Below are 27932 nucleotides of genomic sequence, written 5' to 3' on the forward strand. Positions count from 1 at the left end.
CCCCTGGTTGAGTCAGGGTTCAACCAGAGAAGTGGGGCCAGTAGGGGATGCCCATCTACATCCACGTCTGTAGCTACAGTGCTGTCTCGAGAGCTTTGTAACCAGGAAGTGGCCTCTGTGCTCAGCGAGTCTGAAATCCAGAGGCAGGGGAGCGCACAGGCGGCCTAGACCCTTGGGCACAGCAGAAACTGTGTCCACAGGCAGAACCTCTTGGTTTCAGGGAAGCCCTCGCCCTTGCTTTAAGGTCTAGCAAGTGATTAAATGGGGCTCAACCCAGATTAACCAGGATCATCTCCCTTACTCAGAGTCAACTGGTTAAAGACTTTAATTCATATGTAAAATGCCTCAAGGCAACCGTAGGTTAGCGCTTGAACGACTTGGGCTGGAACCAAGTAACTCGGCAAGGTGACCCAGCCAGAGACCCTCACACCCCTGCATTCAGCCTTTTCTGAAATGGATAGAAGACGTTACTCTCATTTTGCTTCCCTCTCTGCATTCAACCCTCTGACACCCAGTAGCCCCCGAGCTTTGGGAAGCTGCAGGGCAGACAGGACACGCAGGGCCTGGCCAGGGCTGGCCAGGAGTGGGGTCGCCAGGCAGCCAGAGGTCCTGGAGGCTCGCACACCGGCTGCCTTTGCTGTGTGGTGTTTCCTGAGTGAAGGCTCGCAGGAAACAGAGACGGGTGTGTGAAAACAAAAGAACAACAGTAGGAAGAAGAGCTTGAGGGGGGGCGCCTTGGAGGAAGAGCCGAAAATAAATCCTGAAGAGGGGAGTGTGCAGACAGGCCTCGGGGCCTGGGAAGCCTTTCTGACTGTTCCTCGTTTCTGGTCCCTACCTGAATGCAGGGCACCGCCTCTACTGCGGGGTGGGTGCAAGGGGGTGTCTGAGCAGGCCCCCCACAGTCCGGGCTGCTAATCTGGCCCGGCAGTTCATCCCACAGATGAATTGTGTGCTGGAGACACTACTCACCAGAACGGCCCGACCTCCTGGAGCCTCCCTTCCCCTGGGCGACATGGACCCCAGTGAAGTCACAACAAAAATAAATGGAGGATGGAAAGGCCAGGGGCTGTGAGAGATGACAGGGGAGCAGGCTGGCCGGGCCGCGGCCTCTGAAGATGTCATGGGATGTAGGCAAGATAGCTGGGTGGATGCGAATTAGTCAGAAGCTGCCTGGGAGCAGTCGGGGAACCCTGTGCCTGAAGTGGACCAGGGAGGGGTTTGGGGTTCAAGGAGCAGAGACGTCAACACAGCTGGAGGGGTGCACAGCGGGCAGAGTGGAGGAAGCTGGGGCCAGAGTGGGGGCCCCATCTCTCAGGGCCACGGTCATGGCAAGGAGGCCCTCAGCCCAGGTATCGCAGGATGTGACTGTATTACTGTATTTGGAGACGGGGCCTTTAAAGAGGTGATTAGGTAAAAATGAGGTCCCAGGGTGGCCCTCATCCAACGTGACTGGTCTCCTTGTAACAAGAGGAGGTTAGGACACAGACATGCACGGAGGAATGACTGTGTGAGGACGCAGGGAAGAGACGGCCGTCTCCAGGCCAAGGAGAGAGGCCTCAGGGGAAACCACTGCTGCCCACACCTTGATCTTGGACTTCCGGCCTCCAGAACTGCGAGACGGTGCCCATCTGTGGTTGATGCCGCCCAGACCGTGGTATTTGTCACGCAGCCCGAGCTGACTAATACACTGCCACTAACACACTGTAGCAAAGCAGCCACCTCCACCGCGCCCTCCCCTTATTCATCCCGTGTACTGTCACCTGTTGGTCAGCGGTCTCCCCCCACGACGTCAGCCCCATGAGGGCAGGGACTTTGCCTCGTTCATGGCTGTTTCCCTTGGACCCAGGGCAGCACGGCACTCTGGGCATGTGACAAAATGTGGTTGGATAAAGAACAGTCAGTGGTTAATTCTGACAGAAAATTGTGAAGAGACCCCACAGAGAATCTCTGTCCCCTCCCCGTTTCAGGGTCTCTGATGTCGGTGGCTCCAGCCTTCTCTAAGTCACCCCTGTCCTCTCAGGAGGATTCAGGGCAGGTGATGGGAGCCTCAGGCGTTTCCCATGGTCTGTGCACCTGCCCGGTCAGGAGGAAACACCTGCCTTTCTGGGCCAGGCCCTCTGCCCAGCAATGGCCACAGGGGCAGAAAGGAGGGGCATTGGGCGCCATTGCTGCCCACAGGAGCTCCCAGTCGAGAGGGACTGCTGTTCTTTGCAGAAGCCACCTCCCCTTCAATCCATCCATGAGACCCAGGTCCTGTGAACCAGAGTGGCAGTGATTGGTCCAGAGTAGTCACATGACACCCCACCAACTTAGCCAGTCAGCATATTCCAGCATCCCTGGTACCACTGATTGGTTCAGGGATGGGCGTGACCCATGTCAGGATAATCAAGAGTTAATCTAAGGATTTCCTTGGAACTACTGGGAAAGAAAGGCTCATTCTATTGGGTTACCCCAATAGCAGGATTGGTGCTAATCCTGGGCTCGGAGGCCCAAGCATCCACTTTTTCATCTTCCCTTTGCTTGGTGCCAGACTGCAGCCTTCACTCGTCTTGGATTCTCACTTCTAAGAGGAAGGTCACGAGGTGGAGTTTGTTGGTTTTGTCTCATGGCATCCTCCTCCTCTCTCCTGATAACAGCACCCACTTTGCTTTCAGGAACTGTCCCGCCCCCTGTCTAGCATCCACCTCTCCCAGACCACAGGGTTGAGTGTGCGTCCTAGTTCTGGCTGGCTGGCGTATCCTAGCGCCCTGGCCACAGTGATGGCCTAGACGTGGCCTGTCACCCAGGCTGGGCTGGGCAGCGTTCTTCCCTGAGACTTTATCTGCAGGTGCTGGGAAGCAGTATGCAGGTCACCGAATTTGGAAAGTTACGGATCTGGGGTCACTGCAGCCTGTCCCCTCCCATGTGGAGCCGGAGTGCGTGAAACCGAGCAGGGACAAGCAGAGGTTCGGGATGGATGGACAGTGCCGGTGGCACGGGATTTAAAGTCTGCTCCCTGCAGGTAAGCGCCAACTGATGACAATGAAATTGGTGGACTACTTACTGTGTGCCAGGCACAAGTCGAAGTGCTTTTTACACGTTATCTCGTTTAAGTCTTGCCTATGACGTAGGCACTAAAACTAACCTCATTTTCCAGATGAGCAAACGGAGGCAAAAACAGGTAGAGTCAGAGCCTCTCAAGAAGTGTCAAGGCACCAAAGAAGATGAATAAAGCAGGCAGTGGCTAAAGGCGACTGAGTGGTCTGCACTTCAGGCCACCCCGGGTCCTGTGCGGCTGCCCCTGACCTGGGAAACCGATATCGTGGTCCTCTTGTCACCTGTCTGTGTGCCTGAGGCCACCCGCCTGGCTTGGGACTGGGAAAGCAGGGCTCGCAAACGTAGGGTCTCAGAGCATCCCCAACCAACCTTGAAGGCACAGAGCCGAGGCCTGTTCCCAAGCCCCGAGGGAAGCAGCGCGAGAGCCCAGGACTCTTGGGCCCTTGAGGACTGAGTCCAGCCTGGGCTATGCCCTGACTGCCTGGGTGACCTTGGCCAGATCACCTCAGGGAGGGACTCTATCCATCGAACAACTCAACAGGTGGTCCCCGGCTCCTCCCCCCTCACTGCCTGCACTCATTCCCCGGCTCCACTGCCCTCTGGGGCCCCGCCCTGGCTGTTGGGCTCACACAGACGTGCACTTGTGGTTTCTGGGCAGGCCTTGCTTTTCTGGATAGAAACGAACAGATGTCCCGTGCTTTCTGCCTTTAATAGCGTTGTGGAGGCCATGTGTCTGAGGCACACCGCAAAGGCTCATCACAGAGCCCGCCCCGGGCTTCTGGTCAGGAGCAGACAATGAAACCCAAACCCCAGTGTGTTCCAAGCACTGTCAGGTGAGTTCCTGTAACTTTCGGCTGAAGGGCATCCCTAACTGATGAACCCACCGCTAGAGATGTCTTCGCAGCTGCCCTGGAAGGTCATCTTTACGCAGGTGTGGTGTGACCGCCCACGTGCCCTGCTGGCCGTAGTGGGTAACCTGTGGCCAGTGGAGCTAGAGGTGTCGGGGATGCAGCGAGAAATTGTAGGTGGGACTTGAGTTTAGGTCCAGGCGGTGTGGCTTCTTAGCAAACTCTGGCTGCAATTTCAGGGTGATGTAGCAGGGGGATAAAAGGTCCGGTAATCCCCCATCGAAGGCTTCCTGTGTCCTGGCCGGACCCTGAGGACTCAGGAGGAACCACAGTCACCTGACATCCCCCTCCTCAGCCCGTACGCAGTGGGATCCTTTGCTGAACTGGGCTCCCGGGGGTCCGTGACTGTGAACGTGACCAGGTAAGATTCTCAAGGCACGGTTCTCACTCCCACTGACCCCTGAGGTCCTGGCTCGCCATCCAGCCTGCAGCGCATGACGTGCTCACGACACATCGGAGTGCTCTGTTAACGCTAGGGTGAAAGACACTCTCCAACCCAGCACGAGGTGAGGACACCACGGCTGGCTCTGGGTGACCCCTTGCTGGCTCCTCCACCCAGAGGTAGGTCCCCCTTGTCAACCTGGCTGCTGCCTGTGGCTCTAATGCCTGTTTCACCCTGCAAATCCTAAGGTGCTGTCCTCGAGGAAGGCTCTGACCTAGAATGGAGAATGGCAGGTTGAGGCTCTGCCCAGCTCCAGGTAAGACCTCCAGGTGTGGGGCTGGTGGTCCGTCTCTTCTCAGGCGCTGGACCCAGAAATGGTCTCCTCACCAGCCTCCTTGCCTCTCACCTCCCCTCCTGCCCATTTGTCCTTCACAGGCAGCCTGAAGCGTTGCCCTGAAGCTCAAAGTGATCACTTCACTTCTGTTTCAAGCCCTTCTCTGTCTCCCTCATTCTCTGGGGTGAAGGCCTCGTGCCTCAGCCTGGTGCTCAGGGCCCTTTGCCATCCTCGCCTGCCCTTCCAGCTTCCTTTCCTGCCACTTTCCACCTCAAACTCGCCAGCCACAATATGTCTCCCTGTTCCCAAGAGGCACCAAGGCCTTCACACCTCCAAGCCTTTGCACTCACGGCAACCTGAATCTGTGATACCTCAGAAAACTCCTACTCATCCTTCAACACCCAGCTCAGATGATGGCATTCCCCCGAGAGATGCCCTAGCCATCGTCACTCACGCTGGGGTCAGGGTCCTGTGCTTGCCCACACTGTGCATTTCCGGTAGGACCCTGACACTCAGCTGACACTGTCCACTCCTTGTGGTGGTCGCCACACACATAGGGTTCTCTGGGGCCAGACTCTGTTCATATCAGCAACACCAACGACCACTACCATTACTATTTATGGGGGGTACTGTGATAAGGGATAAATAAAATAATAATCTCCAGCATTCATCGAGAGATTTCTCAAGGCTAAACGTTATTCTAAGTGCTTTGTACATATTAGCACTTTATCTTCAAATTCCCTATGAGGTGAATATAATAATCATTAGTATTTTTGTCACCCTTATTTTACAGATGAGGAAAAGGAGGCTCACAGAAGCAAAAATGACTGAGACGTGGGCTCCCCTGGTGGCACAGTGGTTAAGAATCCACCTGCCAACGCAGGGGACACGGGTTTGAGCCCTGGTCCGGGAAGATCCCACGTGCCACGGAGCGGCTGGACCTGTGCGCCACAACTACTGAGCCTGCGCTCTAGAGCCCGCAAGCCACAACTACTGAGCCCATGTCCCACAACTACTGAAGCCTGTGCGCCTAGAGCCCATGCTCCGCAACAAGAGAAGCCACTGCAATGAGAAGCCCGTGCACCGCAACAAAGAGTAGCCCCCGCTCGCCGCAACTAGAGAAAGCCCACACGCAGCAACGAAGACCCAACGCAGCCAGAAACAGTAAATAAATAAATAAATTTATTTAAAAAAAAAATGACTGAGGCAGGTCAGAGCCCAGAGCTGCCTGCTCAGCCTGCACCTCCTTGCCCCCACATCACTGAACACACACGTCCAGGGCAACAGGGCCGCACCCCACTTCACAGATGAGGTAACTGAGGCACAGGGGGAGGGGCCAGCTCAAGGTCCCACCGTAAAGATCTGGAAAAGCTGGGATTCAAGCCCAGGTTGGGCTGGGCCTCCCGAGCTTGGCCCTCCACCCACCGAGCCCCGCTCTGCATCTCAACGGCCCCGGGTGGGCCTGCAGCAGGTGCTGGGCCAGCAGTGTCCCTTTGTGAGTCCGGGGTATTGTCCCCTGGACAAAGGCCTCAATTCCCACTAGCGGCCACCCACACGCTCACTTCTAAGGATAAAGGAATCCGCAGCCAGCAGCCCCCCAGCTCCAGATGGCACCCCCCCGCCCGTCTGCTTCCCTCCTGACCCACTGACTCTGCGCCCACCCCCCATCAGGCCGGGCTGCTGCACTGGGGTGGAAGAAAAGAGGTGGCCTTCCAAGGCCTCATCTTTGTGTCCTCAGCATGGTGGCCGGCCCAGTGAGCTGCCCTACGCCTCCCTCCCCCCCATCCATCCCAGCCTTTTCATCCTTCTCAGACAAGATACAAAGCCACAGAGGCGGCCCCTCCTCCGGCTCCAACTGTGCTAGCTTTTCTGTCTTCTGGGCGTTGGAGCCCAGCCCCTGCCCAGCAGTGCTGGCCCCAGGCAGCTGCCCAGGTGTCTTAAAGGCCCAGCTTCTCCTCCGTGGCGCAGAGCAAGGGGCGGCAGGGCAGAGAAATGGCTGAGACACGGGGCTTCGAGAGAATCTAGTCACCGGGTGGAGGATGGTTCCCCTCGAAGCAGGATCAGGCCGTTGGACCACTCAGGGCTCGCCTGGTGCTTGACTCCTGCATGCCCATGCCCTTTCTGCCAAGACGTTTTTGAGGCTGCATCCATCCATATGCTTGTTGGTCCGTTCACTTGTTCATTCACCATCTTACTGGGAGCCCTGGGCCTGGTGCTGGGCCAAACAACGTCAAGACATCGTGCTGCCCTAGGAGGGCTCACGGGCTGGGCCAGGAGGCCGGTAATCTGGATCCTTTCGGCCCATCCTCCCAGAAGGTTCTGAAGCACTGAGACAGGAAAGGTTGGTGACGGTGCAGAGTGCCCCCAGCTACCCCAAAACGTTCAGCAACCTGGGAGGGCTGACTCTGAGACAAGCCCGTCCTGCGTTTAAGCAGGCTTCCTTCCGGGGCCTCCACTCAGATTCTCCAGTTGCCACAGGTGGGCTGTTCCCGAGACAAGAAAGGGGATTTGGGCTGTGGCTTCCCGAGAGGAGCAGAGGCAGGGGTGTGTGTTATTTAACACGCCTGGGATACGTGCTCCCGTGATTCTCCTGGGAGGATCTCAGTCTCAGAGTTCGACAGGGTTGGCTGTGGGTTTGTATATGTTTGGTGGGTAAGTGACTAAAGTTTGGTCAACCAGAGCATCCAATCATCCTGGCCCCCTGATGGGTTCTGGGGTGAACATGTTTCCAGGTTTGTCCATTGAGGCTCAGCCTGGCACTCCAGTGGGATAGCTCAGACAAGAGGTGACCTTTCGAGATGTAAGTGCCCCAGAGGCTACCAGGGGAGAGAACTTGCCTGAGAGTGAAGCAGAGCTTCCATATCCCGGTGACATTGTTTGAGTACCTGGATCCAGCCATGCCTGAAGCTAGACATGCTTAAACTTTACTGAGAGCCAGCTTTTTTAAGCAAGTCAGTTTGAGTCAGGCTTTCTGGCACTCATCTAAGAGACCTGGCTGATAGGAAGAAAGAGAAAACAGGAGAGAAAGGTAGAGAGGGTTTGGGTGTAGTTTGGGAGAAGTGACAGGGAAACACTCTAGATGGACGGGGGCAGAGGTTAAATGACACTGTATAAGTCGTGACGTCAAATATTCCATATGAAACTATTTGCATCATTGCAACGTAATCCGCATCTTCCCCTCTGGATCATCTGTCAGGGTTACTATGCTCACAAATGTGCCGGGAGGAGGGACTCTCTTGTGCGATTTGGAGGAGTTGAGTCTCCCATCTGGGACGAGGTGGACCCAGGAGACCAGCCGTGGGGAGCAGAAGCTGATGGGGTTGTGGTGGACCGGGTAATCCTCCGCAGACTGGGCTGGCTGGGTGAGCCCAGGGTCTTTGCCCAGCTCCAGGAGGCTGCAGGTCACGTTGACATGTGGAATACTTGTATCTGATCCAGGACTCCCGTGGTTCTGAAAGCAGCAGTTGCTCTCTTGGGGCCCCTCTGCACAAAGCATGTTTGTGTCCCAACGTGTGTGTTCATGGCCCGTTCCACTCAGGCCCAGGAGACCCTCAGAGGGCAGTGGGCATGCCTGTAGCAGTTCTGTGTACCCAGGTATCCGCACAGGGCTTTGTCCATAGAAGGTGCTTAGAAAACGTGGAATGAATACATGACTGTTTCCAATGGCTTAAATATTTACTGTCTGTTCTCTTAGGTTCCTGGTCAGGATGGTGGATTGAGGTGCTATGGGAAGCTCTCTTTCTATGTACAAACACACAGAAGTGCTGGATAGAATATAACCATTTAAAATAATCCAGTCAAGGTCAAAAACAAAAAGGTAAGATGCCCAGCTTGTGTGGGAACAGGAGATGGAGCTGAATTGCCCCTGAGGGGTCAGGACTTGGGTTCTGACACCCAAGTGGGGAAGGGGCAGGAGACCCTGCGTGCTGAGTGAAGACAGGGAGGCCGCTGCATGAAGCCCGGGGCCATCCAGGGCCGTCTCATCCACAGACAGAGGCGAGGAAAACCCTGCTGACTGACCTTGGGATGTTATCCTAAGGAGTGGAGCTCAACTTCTCCCCGCCTGTGTAGTGAGAAACTCTGAGCTAGGAAACGCATTTAGAAACCAGCCCAGAATCAGGCCCTGCTTGAGGCAGAGGGCGAGCTCCATGACCCTGGAGATCAGGGGCACCCTCCAGGATCCTGGCTTCTCCTAAAGCTAGGCTCACGGGCAGCAACCACAGAGCACACTGGGAACTCATCATCACGACGGGAAGAGCTGGGCAAGCTCGGGGTTACAGCACCCCCAAAGAGACGTGACAGGAGGAGGTTTACCTGAGAAACAGGGAAAGGACTGGGTAGAGCCCACGGGAAAGGACTGGGTAGAACCCACAGCAAAGGACTGAGTGGGAGGGGAAAGAAGGTGCAGAACTAAATAGAAGTCTGAGCAATGAGGAAGAGAGTTGCTGAGATTGCCCTTGAGGAGGTGGCAGAGAAGGAGAAGGAGGTTTGATTTAGGGTTGGGAAGCTCGGCTGAGTTCTGCATCCATCAAGCTTGGCTACGTGACTAGTGTTCTCAACTGTCCTATCCCCTCCCCTTTCCTTTCTCCAAAGAGGGAGAGCTCTGGGGGCAAGTCAGCCCACAAACCGGCAAGCTCTGACTACAGAAAACGGGGAGAGGAGGTTTGCTTCCGGGGCTGGTTGAGGTTTAGGGACAGGGAAGCAAGTGGTAACCATCCCCTAAGCACCGTGTGAAGGTCACTCTCTGGTCCTTGGTTTCCTCATTCACTGGGCATCTCCTTTGGAGCCTCTGCAATATCTGCTCCCTTTTTCCTTCCAAAGAGAGCCTCAGGTTTGTTTGGGGCATCAATATCACCAGACTCTCTTGCAGGTAGGGGCAGCCACGTGACGCAGTTCTGGCCAAGTTGATGGAGGTACAAGTTCTGGCGGGAGAAGGTGGGGGAGCCTCTCCCTGAATACAAAGGCAAAGCTCACTAGAAGAAAATCCTTCCCACTCCAATATCACTGGTCCTTCTTATGCCTGGACAGCAGACGTGAGGCCTGGAGGTGCGGCAGCCGTCTTGTAACCATGAGTCAGCAACAAAAAAGGTAAAGTGGAAAGACAGAAAGAACACAGGCTGTGGGGGCAGACAGACCTTCCTTTTCCACTTTCTGGCTGTGTGGCCTTGGGTACGTCACTTAACTTCTCAGAACCTCACTTCCCACAACCTGTAAGATGGGGATAAAACCTCTCCCTTGAACAGTCCTTGTGAGGATTAAATACTGCGTTGAGTATGGGTCCACTTTTTCTCCTGTAAAGAGCTATCCCAATGTTTGGAGTTATTTTTACAATCATGCTGTGACAATTACTTTAGAGCAAAAGAAAGAAGAGACCCTTTATTTCTCCTCTTGGAGAAAGTTCCAAGGCGGGATACGGGCCTCGAGCCAACGGGCCCTGCTCTTTGGCCGATCAGCTACGCAAACAGGAAGTGACTATCCAGACATTTGGAGCTGCAGAAGGCTAGCCCAGAGCCGGCCTCCTCTCTCCAACATGGTGCGTCCTCGTCTCCCCGCTGGGAGCACCTCAAAAGTCAAGGACGTGGTCCCCCGGATGAGGAACTAGGTTCAGAGCCACCCCTTCTGGCTGCCCTGCCCACCAGTCCGGGCCAGACCGCCTGCCTTTCGGGCTGAAGTCGGACGGCAGCCTCTTGCCCGGCTCCCGCTGTCTTCTGCCCTTCCCCTCTCCTTCCATCTCTTTGTCACAACTGTAGCCAGGGTGATTTTTTTGCAGTGCGAGTCTGTTCCTGTCGCCCCCTTGCTAGAACTTTCCCATGGCTTCATGCTCTCTCGAGGGAAAGGCCGAAGACCTCGTCACAGCCATTGGGGTTGGCCTGGCCTCGGCCTGCCTCTCCAGCTCTACCCCTCCAGCTGCTGTTTTAGCTGCTGGAGCGGGCCAAGGCCCCTCCTGCCTCTGCGCTTGGCCCACACTGTTCCCGTTTTCTAGCACGCTCTCCTCCCTCCCCCTCCCTGACCCATCTCTCCAGGTAACGTCCCACCCTCAGCACTCCACTCCTGGGTCAGGTGTGCAGGTGCTGGCTGAGCCTGCAACAGGCACGACGAGGGCCCTGCTCTTCCTGACAGCAGGCAGCCCGCTGTTGCCACACATTTGCTCACGTGGGGACCTCACACGCTCACGAGTGCTGCTCAGGGTGAGGACTGCGGAATGTCTTGTTCAGAATGACACCCCCCGTGGCTGGCATAGTCCCTGCGCAGAGCTGGTGCTCAGTAAATGTGGAAGGCAGGCAGGCCGGGTGCCTTGTGATTTGAAAGGGAGGGAGCTCTGTTTACCGAGCTCCTAAGTGAGCCAGGCAGGGCCTCACTGCCTCTTCTCAGCCTCCCTGGAAGGCAGGGGCCCCAAGCTCTGTTCCATCCAGGAGGAAACAGGGACTCCGAGGGGGGCCATGACTTGCCCAAGGTCACACATCTGTCAGAGGCCCTTGGTCCCGAGCCCAGCTTCCTACCCTGGTGGAGCTAGCACAAGGATCACTGCGCATCTGTTTCCTCACCTGGAGAATGGGGACATAACGGTGCCTACCTCACAGGTCCGGTGGCTGTGAGGACTCAGGGAGGTTAAGTGCTTAGCTCAGAGCCTGGCACACCTTAGGTGCTCGGTAAGTGTTAGCTGTTATCATCTTTGTTATTGCACGGATCAAAGAACAAGTAAGAGCAAATATATCCTATTACCCCCAGCGAATAGGCAAATGGAGGGGCTTTATGGGTGAACAGGCCCGCGGATGGATGGGTGGGTGAATACCTTAAGACGTGAACAACACGGGGACGAGTTGAGGGGAGGAAAGCGCACCCGAGGTTCAGGAGAACGGGAGCTGATCTGGGGCACCCGGGTCGCCGGCTCACCTGTAGCGCCGCAGCTCGCCCTCCAGCCGCCGCACCCAGCGCTGCAGGCCGGGCACCTGCCGCGCCAGCGCCTCGAGCTCGCGCACGCGCGCCAGGCTGCGCAGCACTGCCAGCCGGGCCTCCTCCGCGCGCCGCCGCACCTCGGCCTGGCCCCGGCGCAGGTGCCCCGCGCGGGCCTCGGCTGCCGTCAGCGCGCCCCGCGCCTGCCGTAGCTCCCGCACCGCCGCCGCTTCGGGCCCGCCGTGCGCCGCCTCCTGGGCGCCCGCCTGGCTCTTCCAGAGGCCGACCTGCCGGAACAGGGCAGCAGGGCAGGCGGTGAGCGCCTCGCGCCAGACCCCACCCGGCCCGGGGCGCGTGAGCAGAGCAACCCGGCACGTTTCTCGCGCTCGTGCTCGCCGCCCTGGGCCCATCTGAACTCATTTAACCCTCGCCCTAACTCTACCGAGGCGGGAGCTCATGTCACTCCCTTTTAATGGATGCGGGCCACTGAGGCACAAAGCCCGTATTCTGTTGTTTGCACAGTTCCAGTGAGTCCCGAACGCCTGCACTCTTCTCTGTCCACCTCCGGCCCTCAGGGCACGCCGCTCCCTCGTGCTCCTCCACGCCCTAGACTGGGGAGCCCTCTATGGGCGTTCCCGGCCCTCCTCGCTGTCTGCTGCTAGGCAGCCGCCTCCTTGAGGGTGCGGTTTTTCTTCTGTCGTGTTCACTGCTGGGCGTCCGGCGCCTAAGACAGGCCTGGCACACAGTAGGTGCTCAGCAAATACTTGGGGAACTAATGATCCTGGACGATCTTACTCCACACAATGGCAGTACTTTCCCGTCCCGGACTTGGCTTCTCCGATGCCCGCTGGCCGTGGCCCCGGAAATCCGCGCCTTGCACCCCTGCGCACTCCCTGGCCTCTCTCTACCCCTCAGGGCTGTGACCCCGGGCTGTGTGGGGAGCGGGCAGGGCTACTGGAACGTCAGCTTCCTCCTGGCCTGTGGTCCCTGGGGTCAGAGGCCGTCCGGTCCTCGTCTGACCCCGCCCCCCCCATGGCCTTTGACACGCGGCTGGGCGCAGCGCTCAAGTGCTTGTTGACTGAACTGCAGATGTCCCGGCTGGGTCCGCGCCTCTCTCAGTGCCTGGCCCCCGCAGCGCTGAGTGGCCAGACCTGCCTGGTCGACAGTGACACTATCTAGCATTGGGACACCAGGCCTGGCCCTGAGGGAGGCCCTCCAATGTTCGTTGAGTGACTGCACCGAGCTGCCTGTGTACCTCGTTAGCTCCTTAAGGGTGCGGACAGGCCTTCCTCACACCTTATCTCCTAGGCCTCCTGGAATCCTGGCACCGCGGAGAGCTCTGGAGGCGTATGTGTGTGAGACCGACCAGGTTTCCTGCGAGGGTCCACGGCTGGGTCAGAGAGGCAGGATGAGATGGGCTGTGTGTGTGCGCGGTGGCGGAATGGTTTTCTCTGAGGGACTGGAGTTTTGGGGGGCTGGAATGTGTGATGTGAGTAGGGGAGGGGACCAGAGTGTGTTGGAGTGGAATGGGGTGGCTAGGGACAGGATGCAAGTAGGCTGAAGTGGGGAGGGCTGTCCTTCACCCGCCCCTGCGGGGCCCCCCCCCCAACGTCCTCTTTCTCTGCACAGCAGGGGCTCTGCAGCCAGCCCGCTGTCAAATGCCCCCCGCCCCCCGCCCCATTCCGTCGTCACCCTCCGCCCCGGGACCAGGTGCACCTGCAGTGCTAGGCAGCGCGCGTCACTGCTCTGCAGCGCGGCCCGCAGGTCCTCCACCAGCTCGCGCAGGCTGCTGTTTTCTTCCTCCAGGCGCGCCAGGCGTTCGCTGTCCGGGCCGCCGTCGGAGCCGGGCGTATGGGGCGGCGCCCGGCGGCGGCGGCGGCGCGGACGGCGCAGGCGGATCTGCGTCTCGATGTGCTCGCTGAGAGCGCCGCGGGGCAGACGGGGCCCGGCGCGGGTGCCAAAGTAGCCGCAGAGGCGCGCGTGGAACTGGCGGAAGGTGAGCTCAGGCGGCTCGGCGCGCAGTGCCAGGCGCGCCTCCTCCTCCGCATCCGCGTCCCCATCGGTGGCCACCCCAGCGATCACATCCCCAGAGTTCGTGTCTCCCGCGGCTGTATCCCCGGCAGCCTCCCAGGTGGCGGCAGCCTCCTCGGCGCGCAGCCCCAGCACCGCGCAGAGCGCGCGGAAGTCGGCGCGGGGCAGGCGGCCGGCGCCTCGGCAGTCCAGGTGGTGGAAGACTTCCTGTAGATACTGGTCCAGGCCCGTGGCCAGCACCACGATCTCGTTCTCCACGCCTCGGTCCAGCCCGTAGTGGTGCGCCAGGGCGCTCAGCAGCCACTGTGTGCGCCGCGCTGGTCGCTGGTACGGGTCGCCCGCCGCGCCTTCCACGCCGGTCCCCGTGCCCGCGCCGCTGGGCTCCATCGCCGCCAAGCGCCGCTCCTCGGGTCCCTCCGCCCCGCCACTTCCAGGGGCGGCCCCAGAGTTTCTTGAAAGGAGGGGCTTAGCGGTGGCGGTCTGGTTGGAGCGGCGCCGAGGGCCGTGTCGAGCAGCTGCGCTGGCCTGGCAGGGCGTTTGTGTTTTCCCCGGGTTGGCTCTGAGGGGGTTTGGTTAGGGGACCCAGGAGCCCCGAGACCCCCGCGGGGCCACCACTGCCTGGTCTCCCTCCTGATCTCGCTTCTCTCGGTGACCCCTGCACTATTCTCCCGTCATCGCTCCCGGGGCGTCCCTGGCATCCCCTCTTTTCCTCCCATTCCCGGGTCTGTCTGCTTTCAACTCCCCCGCTCTCCACCTAGCTGCGTTGTGCAGAGAGTGTGCCCCGAGACGGGGACAAGGGGTGGGCTAGGGATAGGAAGCTGGGGAGGGCTGGAGGGTGGCCCCCTGGTCCGGTGGCCCCCAGGTCTGTTCCGCGCCCACGCGTCACTCCACCCCTTCTCGCCAGAAAACCTTTCAAGGGTAGCCCCGCAAGCTAGCTGGGGCCGTACTCCCTTAAGTACGGAGAAGCCCCCCTCCCCTTAAATTCAGCGACTGGGTTCCTAAACCCGCTTCTCACTCCACCAGGGCTGGTGCAAAGGGCCTCACGTGGTAACTAGAGCAGAGGAAAACCCAGCTCCGAGTAGTGAGGGGATGCGGTAGGGCCATCCCGCTGGATAGAAGCCGATCTGAGCCGGACCCTTGCTCTCTAAGCTCTGTGTGTGTTGAAGCGGGAGGGGTGTGTGTGTGTGTGGGAAAGCCGTGGCCTTCCGTCTTCTCACCCGTTTGTGCCTGGGGAGTGGATTGGCCCTGTGACCGGAATTCCACCTCTGAGCTGGGGTTAGGCTACCAGGTAGCTGTTTGGCCAACATTTCCTCTGGTGCCTTAGAACACCGTTCTGGAAGAGGAAAGAAAAATCAGCCTCTCAGGTGAATGTAAGGCTGCTTTTCCTTTTTTTTTTTTTTTGGACAAGAGAGGTGTAGAGATGTCCTAACCTGATACCTGCACTGGGAACCCTCATCCAGCCTCGCAGGAGTAAGAGGCAGATTTCTTCAACTGCCTTTGGCTATACGATGGGCAGAATCTGGCCTGTGTACAGCTCTAGGAATTTAAATGTTAAATCCTGGAATTTGAAAGAGCACTAAAATTCTCTCCTCTGCTGCAGTACCCCAGAATAAGCACTTTGTCCATCCGGCAAATTTCTAGTCATTCTTGAAGACTGTGCCCACCACACACCTCACCCAGGAAGGAGTTAGATGCTTCTCCCCAACCATTTTGGATGTGCATTTAAAAAAAAATTATTAAAGTGGTAGCAATTTGACAAAAAATTTTACATCGACTCCAATTCTTGACTTCTGCCTTAGAAAAAACACGTGTACAGGATGTTCATTGCATCGTTGTTTATAATAGTGAGAAACTGGAGACAACATTTTGCCCGTTGGTACAACAGCCGGGATGAATCACCACAAAAGGATGAGAGAAAAAAGCAACAATAACAATAAACCCACACGAAATGGTACTAAATATTTTCTGGGAGGACATGTGCATGTAAGCACATAGAAAAAGATGGAGGGATTCACAAACGGATTCAGTCGTTGTTTCCAGGGGTCGGAGGAGTTTGGCTTTCAGTATAACATCTCGCTTTTTGACAAAGGAGATGTTTTTGTTTGTTTCTTTTTTCTTTTTCTTTTGGAGGGGGGAAGACATACTTTATTTGCCATTTGCAGACCACAAAGTTCACCCGTTTAAAGTATATTAATAAGCGGTTTCTGGTATATTTATAGAACACATAACCAGCATCACAATTTCATTTTTAGAACATTCTCATCACTCACCACCCCACCCCCCAAAAAAACCCTTGTACTAGGTAGCCCACCCACTGCTCCAGTTTCCTACCCTCCACTCCCAACTCCCAGCCCTAGGAAGCCACTATTTTCTGTTTCTATGGATTTGACTATTCTGGACATTGTGTATCAAACAGAATTATGTAACCTTTTGTGACCGGCTCCTTTTTGAGAACGTTTTCCAGCTTCAACCAGGTTGTAGTTGGCATGCAGTTCGTTCCTTTTTATTGTTGAGTGATATTCCATTGTATGGATGGACCACCTTTTCTTTATCCGTTCATCTGTCGATGGACGCTTGGATTGTTTCCACTTTCTGGCTGTTATGAGTAATGCTGCTGTAAACATCCACGTAGAAATTTTTGTGTGTTCATATATTTTCACTTTTCTTGAGTATATACCTAGGGGTGAGGTTGCTGGGTTGTGTGGTAGTTTTCTGTTTAACTTTTGAGGGCCTGCCAGGCCATTTTCCAAAGTGGATGCACCATTTTCATTCCTACCAGCAGTGTAATTCATGTATTTCTCAATGGGTAAAGGAATACAGATGTTCTCAGTCCTGGACTCCTTCCCTTCCTCCCCTCCAACACCTCCATCTCAGTTCGCGGGGCCTCCAGCCTCCCTTGGCGAATCCCTACCGTCTTGGGTTCTTCTGTCACTTTCACGCCCACATCCGGTCTGTCAGGCCGTGCACCTTCAGAGCTCACCCCCAATCTGATCCCCTCTTGCCGCGCCACTGCTACCCTGCACCAAACCCCCAGCATCTCTCACCTGTATCACTGCAACAGCCTCCTCCCAAGAAGTGCCCTTGAATTCCTACTTCTGTCCTCCACAGCCAGAGGACGCCCTCCTTCGCTCAGCACCCACTGTTATCTCCCTCTCTCAGGGACTAAAGGCCCAGTGCAGTGTGCGCCCGTGTCCCCCGTAACCTCCCTCAATGCCTCCCTCACTGACCTCCTTGCCGTTCTTCTGACTCACCTCAGGGCCTTTGCATCTGCTTCCCCAGATGTTTACAGCCCGCCCCCTCACCTCCAAGTCCCTTGCTCCAGCGTCAGCCCCTCAGTGAGGCCTTCGGTGACATTGCAAGCCCTTTGCGCCCCTAACAGACTCTCTCGCCTGGGGCGTCCGTCTGTCTCCCTGTAACTCACTATCAGCCGTGAGGGGAGGGACGCTTGCCTGTCTGTCCGCCGGGCTTGGTGTCGGGCACACTGAGAGAAGAGCTCCAGCCCCCTTCTGAGCTGCCTGCCCGCAGCTGCTGCCGGGCACAGTGTGGCATGAGGCTCTCCATACGATTTCATTGCCTACAGGTGAGACGTACTTTATAACTTGTATTTTAAGAAACAGCACTGTACCACATTGCCACTTATTTGCAGGCCTGCCACGAGGGCTGAGCTTCGCAAGGCCAGAGACCTGGTACCCCCATGCCCAGCACAGGGCCTGGCATTAAGTAGGCACTAATTATGTCACTTTATAGATGTGGACACACTGCATCAGAAGGAAAACTACATGTAGCTGGCATCCCTGGGATTCAAGCATCCTTGCGCCCAGAGATGCTGGAGTCAGTGAGACTCCAGATGTTAGGTTGATTGGACTCCCAGCTGGACCGTAGAAACTTCTAGGCCGGGAGTCCCACTGCCGGGGACGTTGCTGTCTGCACTTAGAACAGGACTCTGGGGACTTCCCTGGTGGTCCGGTGGCTAAGACTCTGCACTCCCAGTGCAGGGGTCCCAGGTCCAATCCCTGGTCAGGGAACTAGAGCCCGCATGCCTGCCGCAACTGAAGATCCCACGTACGCCAACGAAGATCCCGCGTGCCGCAGCTAAGACCCAGTGCAGCCAAATTAAAAAGAAAAAGAAGAAAAAAAAAAAACCGGGATGCTGGAACTTGACTCTGGACTTTTTTTCCCCCCACATCTTTATGGGAGTATAAATGCTTTACAGTGTTGTGTTAGGTTCTCCTGTACAGCAAAGTGAAGCAGCGTGTATATACGTATATCCCCATATCCCCTCCCTCTTGTGGCTCTGCAGAGGAATCTGATTCGATTTCATGTTAATGCTGAGAGCTGGTGACCCAGGGGAGACTACCCCCGTTGCTGCAGCTGGCGATGGCTTTTGCGGAAGGAATCCTTTGAACAGGAACTTTTCTGGGCCAGTCAGTATTGAAAAGAAAGACTTTAAATGTCCTGACGTGGAGCCATCGCCTGGCCTCTGCCCCCCGCAGCTCCTTGGGGGCAGGGGAGTCCGGGTTGATAATGGGGCGCTGTCAGGCCTGTCTGTCTGCGGGCAGTGTTACCAGGCGCCTCTGAAATCATCCCGGTTGGACCCACAAGGTTTTTGTTTAAGGCTCAAAGTGAGCAAACTCAGAGGTCTCCTGCGCTTTTGTGTGAGCTGGGGGATGGGTGTGTGTCTGCGTCGGGGAGAGCGGAGAGAAGTGATTTTTCTGAAGTCAGCTCAGTATTGTTTGAGCCATTCCAAATAGTATATTGTTCACAGTGTCTACAAACAGCCCAGCAAAGTGCTAAAGAGCAAAAAAAACCATCCCCCCCTTGTGCCAACAAGAGAAGAACACAGGGTTCTTTTGATGTATTTGTTTTCAGATGTTTTCCATGCATTTAAGCATGAAAGAACTTTTGGGGGTGGTGAAAACATTCTATATCTTCATGGGGGTGGTAGTTTCATGACTGTATACACCTGTCAAGGCACTTAAAAGGGTGAATTTTACAGGATGTCAGTTGCACATCACCCATCTTCCTAAATGGCCCCGCCATCGTTACCATTCCTGGGTAACGTTATTCTCAAAGGCTGGTCCACACTCCCTCTTAGGACTGACCCGGAAGGAGCTTTGTCGTCCCAATAGGTGCACCTAGAGGTGGTTTGCAGTTTTTCTCCATTCCAACAACACTGTGAACGGTTGGCTCTATTTCCTGGGTGCTTTACTGCAGGGCCAAGGAGTGTGGACATTTTATAAGCTCTTGATGTTGTCAAACTGTTTTTCAGAAAGCTTGTGTCATTCTGTACAGTCCCCTGGAGTGTCTGGGATTCTCCGAGAGCCACCGGCTTTAGTGTCAAAGCTTTTACATTTTTAGGAGTCTTGGTTAGTGGATTTGCTTAGTGTTCAGACGCCAAGTTTGACTTCTCTGGGTTAGGCAAAGATTTCTTAGATACAACACCAAACACATGGTCCAAAAAAAAGAAAAAAATCGGTACATTGGATCTCATCAAAATTCAGAACTTTTGCACTTCAAAGCGCAGTGATAAAGACGCCATTAAGAAATGACGGGACAGGCAGGCAACTGGGAGAAAATCTTGACAAAACACATGCCCAGTAGGGGCCTTGTATTCAGAATTGACAAAGAACTCCAACAGCTCAATAAGAAGAAGACAAACAACCCAATCGAAAAATGGGTGAAAGACAGGGACAGACATTCCCCAGAAGAATATATATGGTTGGCCAATAAGCACGAGAAAGGATCCCAGTACCGTTAGGTATTAGGGAAATACAAAGCAGAACCTCAGTGAGAGACTATTCCGCCCTCACGAGAATGGCGATAATAACTGACGGACAATAAATGTTTTTGAGGATGTCGAGAAATAGGAACCCTCACACGTTGCTGGTGGGAATGTGAAATGGTGCAGCCACGTTGGAGAACAGTTTGTCAGTAAATGATAAGCATAAAGCCTGATCCATACGTGTAGCATACTACGTGACCCAGCTCTCCCACTGCTAGATGCCTCTACTCAAGAGAAACGAAAACATCTGTCCACACAGAGACCCTCATGTGAATGTCCTCAGCAGCGTCTTCATAAATGTCTAAATGTCCAACCTTAATGTCCATGAACTGATGGCTGGATAGACAAAATGGATTTATGGCTCCATTTATAGGAAATGTTCCGAAAAAGGCACCTTTTTAGAGACAGAAAGTAGATTAATGGTTGTCTAGAGCTTGGGGTGGGAACAGAGGTTAATTTTAATTAATTATAGTACTTTTGGGTGAAACTTGTGCACGAAGGATCTTATTAGGGAGATGAAAATGTTCTAAAACTTATTTATGGTGATGATTTCACCACTTGGTGAAGTTACTAAAAATCACTGAATTATACACTTGAAATGGGTGCGCCGTATGATATAAAATACACCTCAGTAAAGTTGTTATAAGGTGGCGGGGGTGCTTTGCTTAGGAGAGGGATGGCAAGAAGAAGATGGGTGTATGCTTCCAGCTGCCAGAGTCTTGCAGTCACTTCAGAAGCTCTCTGGGTGCCGTGGGAGCTTTGGCGCTCCACTGCCCTGGAGGAAGAAGGAGCAGGGACAGACTGCCCTCAGATGGCTGCGCTCCACGGGGTGCCCCTTTGCAATGTGACTTTGCCCTTCCTCCTGTCCTATTCTGACTTTGCCCGCCCTGAAGCCGTCTTCGCTGAGAGGAGGTTGTAGACCTGCCCCTCGTGCCTGAGTCTCAGGTGGCACACCTTTGCCTTCATTCCATCCCATGATGCCCCGGCTCTTGACCTGGACACTACCTCCCTCAGGGAAGTGATTCCAAATCTTGGCTATGCAATGGGATCTTGGTGGAGGTGACTTTAACAAACAAGCGTTCTGTTCCAGTTATTTATTATTGCACAACGAATCATCCCCAAATTTACTGGGTTAGGACAGCAGTAACTTACTTTACTGATAAATCTGCAATTTGCAGAGGGCTTGATGGGGACAGCTGGTTTCTGCTACACATGGTGTCAGCCAGGTGACTTAAAGGCTGGGGGCTGGAATCACCCGAGGTCTGGCTCTCACATTTTGGGCAGTGAGGCTGGCAGTTGGCCGGGAACCCTGCCGGCTGTTGGCCAGAGCATCTACACGTGGCCTTTCCATGAGGCTGCTTGGGCCTCCTCACAACATGGTGCTGGGTTCCTAGAGTGAGCGCCCCAAAGAACAAGGCAGAAGCACGTGGAATTCGTATGACCTGGCTTCAGATGTCACCGAGTGTCACTTCCACCCTACTCTGTTGGCTGAGGTGGTCCAAAAGTTCTGTCTGGGTTCAAGCGGGATGGGACTAGACCCACCACGGGATGTGAAGAGTGTTGACATCACACTGTAAGAAGAGAGGGTGGGAGGGAATCTACTGAGGTGTTTGGAAAATACGATCCATCACCGGTTCCTAAGCCCCACCTCTGGAGAATCAATTCCACAGGTCTGGAGTGAAGCCTCAGGGTCGAAGATTTGACATGATCCCGGGTGATTCTCATGCACATCCAGGACCAAGGCTCTTTGGTCTAAGACCTCTCAAGCCTGAGTTCAGGGCCGCCCCACGGCAGATGCTGGGGAGATTGGCTGCTGCCCTTGGTAACAGGGTGATCGAGGACCCTTTGGAGCAAAACCAGCCTCAGGCAGCAGGTGGCACCTGACGGGCAGGAGGCCTGCTGTCTGTCCCAGGGAGGGTGGTGTCACTGACCGGCTCTTGTTAATGGGGCCTTTTGGGAGCTGGTGCATCCTAGTAGCCTTTTCCCCTTGCAACCCTGGGTGTGTCTTTTTAGTACTTCCTTGCTTATGGACGGTAGTCTGCAGGCTGTTGGACAGGGTGTCATGGCACTCAGTGGGGAAACTTGAGTCCTTCTCCCCAGGGGACCTCACTGCCATTTGGAGACTTCCCCTCCCAGCTGTTCTTAAGGTTCAGTTCTTTAGACTGATCGAACCTGAGGAATGTCGGAGGGCCCCCGTCAGTGGGAAGTATTCTGGAATACTGGACTACTGTCCCCAGCCCCTGGGGACGGCCTAGGGAGGTGGGCACTAGGAGGGAGGGTGCTTGCGTCCACAGTTTTGCTCTTTGGCCACGGGTAGGTTGTGTCTCATCTCAGAGCCTCAGTTTCTGCGACAGCGAAGTGTGTGTGGAGATTCCGCACCCATTCGCTTGAACAAACTACTGCCCAGGGGCTTGGTACCGGGGCCCCCGTGCGCCACTCCAGCCTCATCATCCCTTCCCTGAACTTGCCACACGTTTTCACTCCGCTTGGCCTTTGCGTATGCTGTGTCCTCTGCCTGGAATGCCTCCCCTTGCTTTCCTCGCCCGGCAGACCCCACAGTTTGGCTTTTGTCACCTCTTCCGTGAAGCATGCCCCAACCCCTCCGGGCAGTCGCTTCTGCGATGTGTCCCTCCGCCGCAGCCCCTTTGGTGGTCTGTGGTCTTCTACATCGGGAGCAGCAGCTAGGGGTCTCTCATCTGGGGGTGGGGGGCAGGGTGTCCGTCAGATAGTCTGGCTTTCAATCCGGTGCTGCCATATACCTGTGTGACCTCAGGCAAATCGCTTCACCTCTCTAAGCCTCGGTTTCCTCATCGCTGAGTTTGGGGCTTATGATGACTGAAAAGAATTCTCATGATGTTTGAAGGACATCAGTGACAGAAGCAGAGAGTCTGTGCCAGAGAGGATGGGGGGTGGGGTGGGGTCGGGTCATCTGAGTTTGCAGAGCCCGGTGCTTCCTTTGCCTTCATCAAAGAACGGTAGGGGGCCGCTGATGGAGCTGTAGTGGGGAGCCGGCAATGCCTCTCCCCTGTACTGCAGGTAAGGCTCAGGCGCATAATAGGTGCTCACGTTCAGAGCAGGAATTCCTGAAAGACTGAATGGGGGCTTCCCTGGCGGTCCAGTGGTTAAGACTTCGCCTTCCAAGGCAGGGGGTGTGGGTTCGATCCCTGGTCGGGGAGCTGTGATGGCACATGCCTCACGGCCAAAAAAACCACAAAAAACCCAAACATAAAAAGCAATATTGTAAAACATTCAATAAAGACTTAAAAAATGGTCCACATCCAAGAAAAAAAAAGGACTGAGTGGATAAGCGAATAACTGAAGGCATAAAGGCAGCTGGTTCTGCATTTGTATACAACTCTCTGCTGGACCTTGTCTGGGCACCTGGCCTGGGACCAGCGACTGAGGCGGGGAGCCCCGCCCCCAGGAGAGGAGCCCCGCCCCGGGGCTGTGGCCACGTGCGTCTCCTAGCAACCGCCAAACAGAGCGCCGAGGCGGCTCCTGCGGGCCTCCCTGCCCGGGTGGACGCACCAGGTCCTCTGAGCCTCCTCGGTGAGGAGGCTGTGCAGCTGCTGTGCGAGCTGACCGACGCCGTCGTCTGAGCCCACGCGGCTGCCCAGCGCGTCCGCTCACAGGTGCCGCAGGTACCCCCCCCCCCATCCGCCCCGGCCCCCGCTCCAGCTGCGCAGCCCCTTCTTAGCGTTTGCTGGCGTGCGGCGTCCATGGAGGGCGCTTGTGCCCGGAGCCCAGTACTCAGTGCTCGGTCGGGTCTTGCCTCGGGGTCCTCGCCCTCCTTGGCCTCAGCAGGCTCTTGCGCGTGCTGCCCCCCAAACCAAGGTCATATTGTGCTTTGGCACAGCTCACCCGAGGCCCTCACCCCCCACCCCTCCCTGTGGTTCTTGGGGAATTGCACTCACCTGGAGCAGGCATTCCAGGCGTGCTGAATGATTAACTTTGATCGTGGAAGGAGGAACAGCTGGGGCCGGGAGGACGGGACTCAATTTGGAGACACTGGCTTTGCTGATTATCACGATTACCGACGGCACCATTCTCTGAGGTTCATCTAATCTCTGTTGAGTGTCCGCTGCGTGCCAGGCAGTGTCTGAGGCCTTGGCTGGTCAGCCCGGAACAGGACAAGGCACGGCGCGGGGAGGAGGGGGCAGGCAGGGCTTCCCTCCTGGGAACAGTGGTGGTGACGGCCGTGCCTTTATTTCCTTGCAGCCGGGAGTGCCGGCCACGGGGGCCGCCCTGCCGCATGTGGCTGTCGGGGGCCGTGTCCTCCATGGGCAGCTTTTACCAGTCCGTGAGCGAGTGTGAAGTGGAGGAGAACCTGAAGGTTAGGGCCTGGGCCCAGGAGTCGGCCACCGGCCACCAATGCAGCGGCGAGTCCTCAGAAGGGCCTGCCAGCACCTTCGACTCGGACGTGCCCCACGTCGTCCCCTGCAAGTTCATCATCTCTCTGGCCTTCCCAGTGACCGCGGGTAAGTGTGACAGCAGAGAGGGAGTGTACCAGTGACCTTCTCCCAGGAGTGTAGGGCGCCTGTGCTCCCTCTGCTGGCTCCCTAAGTAGGGTGGCCAGTGACAGGAGCAGAGGTCCGGAAAGGAACTGCCACTTTAGGGCCCACTGTGGTCCAGGCAAGGAACAGTTTATGGGCTTCACAGACTCAGTCCTCTCAAAACCCCAAGAAGCAGGTGATATTATTTCTGCTTTTTGAAAATAAAGAAGTGACGGAGAGGTTAAGGCCTTTTTTTCCCCCCATAAGCTGGTGTGCATCATCTAATTCCTTGTTTAAATACAGACTCTCAGATTATTGGATCAAAATCTCTGAGTGCAAAGGTAATCAGCTACTGCCCAAAACCGCTGTGTAACAAATACAAACAACTCCCCATTTCATTGGCTTCAAACAGAAATCCCTGTCCTGGGTGAGCAGGCCAGCTGATCTAGGCTGGGCTTCCTGCAGTAGCTCTGCCCTGCTTCTGTCTCTGTCATCCTCCTCTCGGATGTGTGGGCAACCCAGACTCATTCCTGTCATGGAAAGGCAGGGCACAAAAGAGGGCAAGCCCAGTCACCCCAGCACTCTTCAGTTCTTTGGACACCTCCCACCTGCAGGCATTTTATTGGCCAAAGCAAGGCACATGGTTGAATCCCAAGATTAAGGGCAGAGAAAAGTACTCCACTTTTTTTTTAAGGTGGACTATCTTTTTTTATATCAGCTTTTTAATTGAAATATAGTTAATTCACAATGTTGTCTTAGTTTCAAGTGTACAGCAAAGTGATTCAGTCATATATGTTCTTTTTCAGATTCTTTTCCATTGTAGGTTATTACAAGATACGGAGTATAGCTCCCTGTGCTATACAGTAGGTCTTTGTTGTTTATCTATTTTATATATAGTGGTGTGTATATGTTAATCCCAACCTCCTAATTTATCTCCCCTCCCCTACTATCCCTTTTGGTAACCATTAAGTTTGTTTTCTATGTCTGTGAGTCTATTTCTGTTTTGTAAATAAGTTCATTTGTTTCCTTTTTTTAGGTTCTGCATCTAAGTGATATATAATATTTGTTTTTGTCTGACTGACTTCACTTAGTATGATAATCTCTAGGTCCATCCACGTTTCTGCAAATGGCATGATGTCATTCTTTTCATGGCTGAGTAATATTCCATTGTGTATATGTACCACATCTTCTTTATCCGTTCTTCTGTCGATGGACATTTAGGTTGCTTCCATGTCCTGGCTATTGTAAACAGTGCTGCTGTGAACACTGAGGTGCATGTATCTTTTTGAATTACAGTTTTCTGAAGATCTATGCCCAGGAGTGGGATTGCAGGATCATATGGTAACTCTATTTTTAGTTGTTTAATGAACCTCCATACTGTTCTCCACAGTGGCTGCACCAATTTACATTCCCACCAACAGTGTAGGAGGGTTCCTTTTTCTCCACACCCTCTCCAGCATTTACTGTTTGTGGACTTTTAATGATGGCCATCCTGACTGGTGGGAGGTGAGGGCTCATTGTAGTTTCGATTTTTCATTTCTCTAATAATGAGTGACATTGAGCAACTTTTCCTGTGCTTGTTGGCCAACTATATGTCTTCTTGGAGAAACGTCTACTTATGTCTTCTGCCCATTTTTTCATTGCGTTGTTTGTTTTTTTGATATTGAGCTGCATGAGCTGTTTGTAAATTTTGGAAACGAATCCCTTGTTGGTAGCATCATTTGCAAATATTTGCTCTCAGACCTTAGGTTATCTTTTGATTTTGTTTATGGTTTCATTTGCTGTGTGAAAGCTTTTAAGTTGAATTAGGTCCCATTTGTTTATATTTCCATCACTGTAGAAGACGGATCCAAAAACATACTGCTGCAATTTATGTCAAAGAGTGTTCTGCCTATGTTTTCCTCTAGGAGTTTTATAGTATCCTGTCTTACGTGTAGCTCTTTAATCCACCTTGAGTTTGTTTTTGCGTATGGTGTTAGAGAATGTTCTAATTTCATTCTTTTACACGTAGCTGTCCAGTTTTTCCAGCACCACTTACCACTTATTGAAGAGACTGTCTTATCTCCAATGTATATTCTTGCCTCCTTTGTCATAGATTAATTGACCATAAATGCGTGGGTTTGTTTCTGGGCTTTCTATCCTGTTCCGTTAATCTCTGTGTCTGCTTTTGTGCCAGTACCGTACTGTTTTTGTTTTTGTTTTTGTTTTGTGGTACGCGGGCCTCTCACTGTTGTGGCCTGTCCCGTTGCGGAGCACAGGCTCCGGACGCACAGGCTCCGGACGCGCAGGCTCAGCGGCCATGGCTCACGGGCCCAGCCGCTCCGTGGCACGTGGGATCTTCCCGGACCAGGGCACAAACCCATGTCTCCTGCATCGGCAGGCAGACTCTCAACCACTGTGCCACCAGGGAAGCCCTACCATACTGTTTTGATCACTGTAGCTTTGTTGTATAGTCTGAAGTCAGGGAGCATGATTCCTCCAGCTCCGTTCTTTCTCAAGATTTCAGGGTCTTTTGTGTTTCCATACAAATTTAAAAAATTTTTGTTCTCGTTCTGTGAAAAATGCCTTTGACGGTTTGATAGGGATTGTGTTGAATCTGTAGATTGCCTTAGATATTATGGTCATTTTAACACTATTGACTCTTCCAATCCAAGAACATGTGGTGTATCTTTCCATATGTTTGTGTCTTCTTTGATTTCTTTCATCAGTGTCTTACAGTTTTTGGAGTACAGGTCTTTTGCCTTCTTCGGTAGGTGTATTCCTAGATATATCAAGAAGTACTCCATTTTTTGATATGACTTTTTTTGTTGTTCTGCCTGAAATATCTCCCCACGATGATTAATTTCAACTTCTCCTTGTAGTTCTGTTGATGGTTGCTTCAGATATTTTGGAGGCTATTTGGTTAGGTGTATACCATGTTTTAGAATTGACCTATCTTCTTGGTGAATTGAATTTTTGGTCATTGTGTGTGACCTCCTCTAGCCATAATGGTGCTTTTTATCTTTGGTCGGTTGATATCAAGCAAAAGAACCTGGAAAAGGACATCTGCAAATACCACCCAAAAGAAAACTGGTGCTTATTTGATTACCTTTAATCGTCACGTCTCTTGCAGCATCTCCTAGATTTGTTTTTCTTAGTTGGGCCCTTATTCCAAAGGCGTTTACAAAATAGATTGCTCTGCAGCTCAACTTACGAGCCTGAGAGTATTTTTATGGCGCCAGTACCTTCGAAGGATCTGTCTTTGGCTGGATATAAAATTCTAGCTTCAATGTTTTTTCCTTCAATACCTAAATAGTTATGAATTTATTTATGAATGTTTATGTAAGTTGTTTACTTAAGAGAAATGAGGTCCTATGTATCCTGTTCTACAACTTGCTCTTTAAAAATTTGATGGCACCTCTTAGATATCTTACAGGATATGAGCAGACCTGGTTTTACTTTGTTGTCGTTTGTTTTAAACACCTATATAGTATTCCATCGTATGTGTCTAATTTATCCTATCCTGTATTGGTGGGGTTTTTTTGTTTTTTTTTTAACCTGCCTCTTACTGTCAAGACTAGGGGCAGGCAGGTAAGTGCCTACAGTAAAAAACTTTAAGGAGATGCTCACCTCGGAGTCACGTGCTATAATTCCGCACACTGGCTTCCAGCCCTGGGGCTGCTCCTCTGGTGGCTGCGAGGACCGGACATACATCTTAACTCCAAGCGGGTGGCAGTGGGGAGTCTGCACACGGCACCTCCTCCAGCCTTGGGCACTTCTTCGTTCTGGGGAATCGTGGAGACGGCTCTGCTTTCCCAAGTGAGGTTAGAACAAGTCTCATTACATCTGTATCTTCTAGGTCACAAAGGAAAATGTTCAAGTTTGGTTGAAAAATACAGGAGACACCCTAAAATGGACAAACCTATTGCAAAGGTTCGCCATTACTACCACATCGAGTACTTCCTCCTGCCTGATGATGGGGAGCCTAAAAAGGTCGATGTGGTGGTGTTTCCAGCCTTGGCCAAAGTGTTCCTGGATTCAGGAATAAAGGTGAATATGTGTGTGTGTGTGTGTGTGTGTGTGTGTGTGTGTG

At 54.0% G+C, this 27932-nt stretch overlaps 2 protein-coding genes across 2 annotated transcripts in view; one reads left to right on the forward strand and one right to left on the reverse strand.

Annotated features, from left to right (window-relative positions):
• The window catches only part of EFCC1 (EF-hand and coiled-coil domain containing 1), a 41552-nt gene extending 18139 nt beyond the window's left edge, over nt 1-23413 (reverse strand). The window contains exons 1-5 of the mRNA XM_065885080.1: nt 23282-23413; nt 22896-23184; nt 21925-22063; nt 13271-14144; nt 11555-11841 (exon numbers count right to left, since the gene is read on the reverse strand). Of these exons, the coding sequence (XP_065741152.1) occupies nt 11555-11841; nt 13271-14144; nt 21925-22063; nt 22896-23184; nt 23282-23413 (1721 nt within the window). The remainder of the gene's footprint in view (nt 1-11554; nt 11842-13270; nt 14145-21924; nt 22064-22895; nt 23185-23281) is intronic.
• Nucleotides 23414-23619: 206 nt separating this feature from the next.
• CFAP92 (cilia and flagella associated protein 92 (putative)) overlaps nt 23620-27932 on the forward strand; it is a 69776-nt gene continuing 65463 nt past the window's right edge. Inside the window, exons 1-2 of the mRNA XM_065885083.1 lie at nt 23620-23845; nt 27699-27889. Of these exons, the coding sequence (XP_065741155.1) occupies nt 23620-23845; nt 27699-27889 (417 nt within the window). The remainder of the gene's footprint in view (nt 23846-27698; nt 27890-27932) is intronic.

The sequence above is a fragment of the Phocoena phocoena genome, chromosome 10 (genome assembly GCF_963924675.1).
Source record: "Phocoena phocoena chromosome 10, mPhoPho1.1, whole genome shotgun sequence".
NCBI classification, from domain to species: Eukaryota; Metazoa; Chordata; class Mammalia; order Artiodactyla; family Phocoenidae; genus Phocoena; species Phocoena phocoena.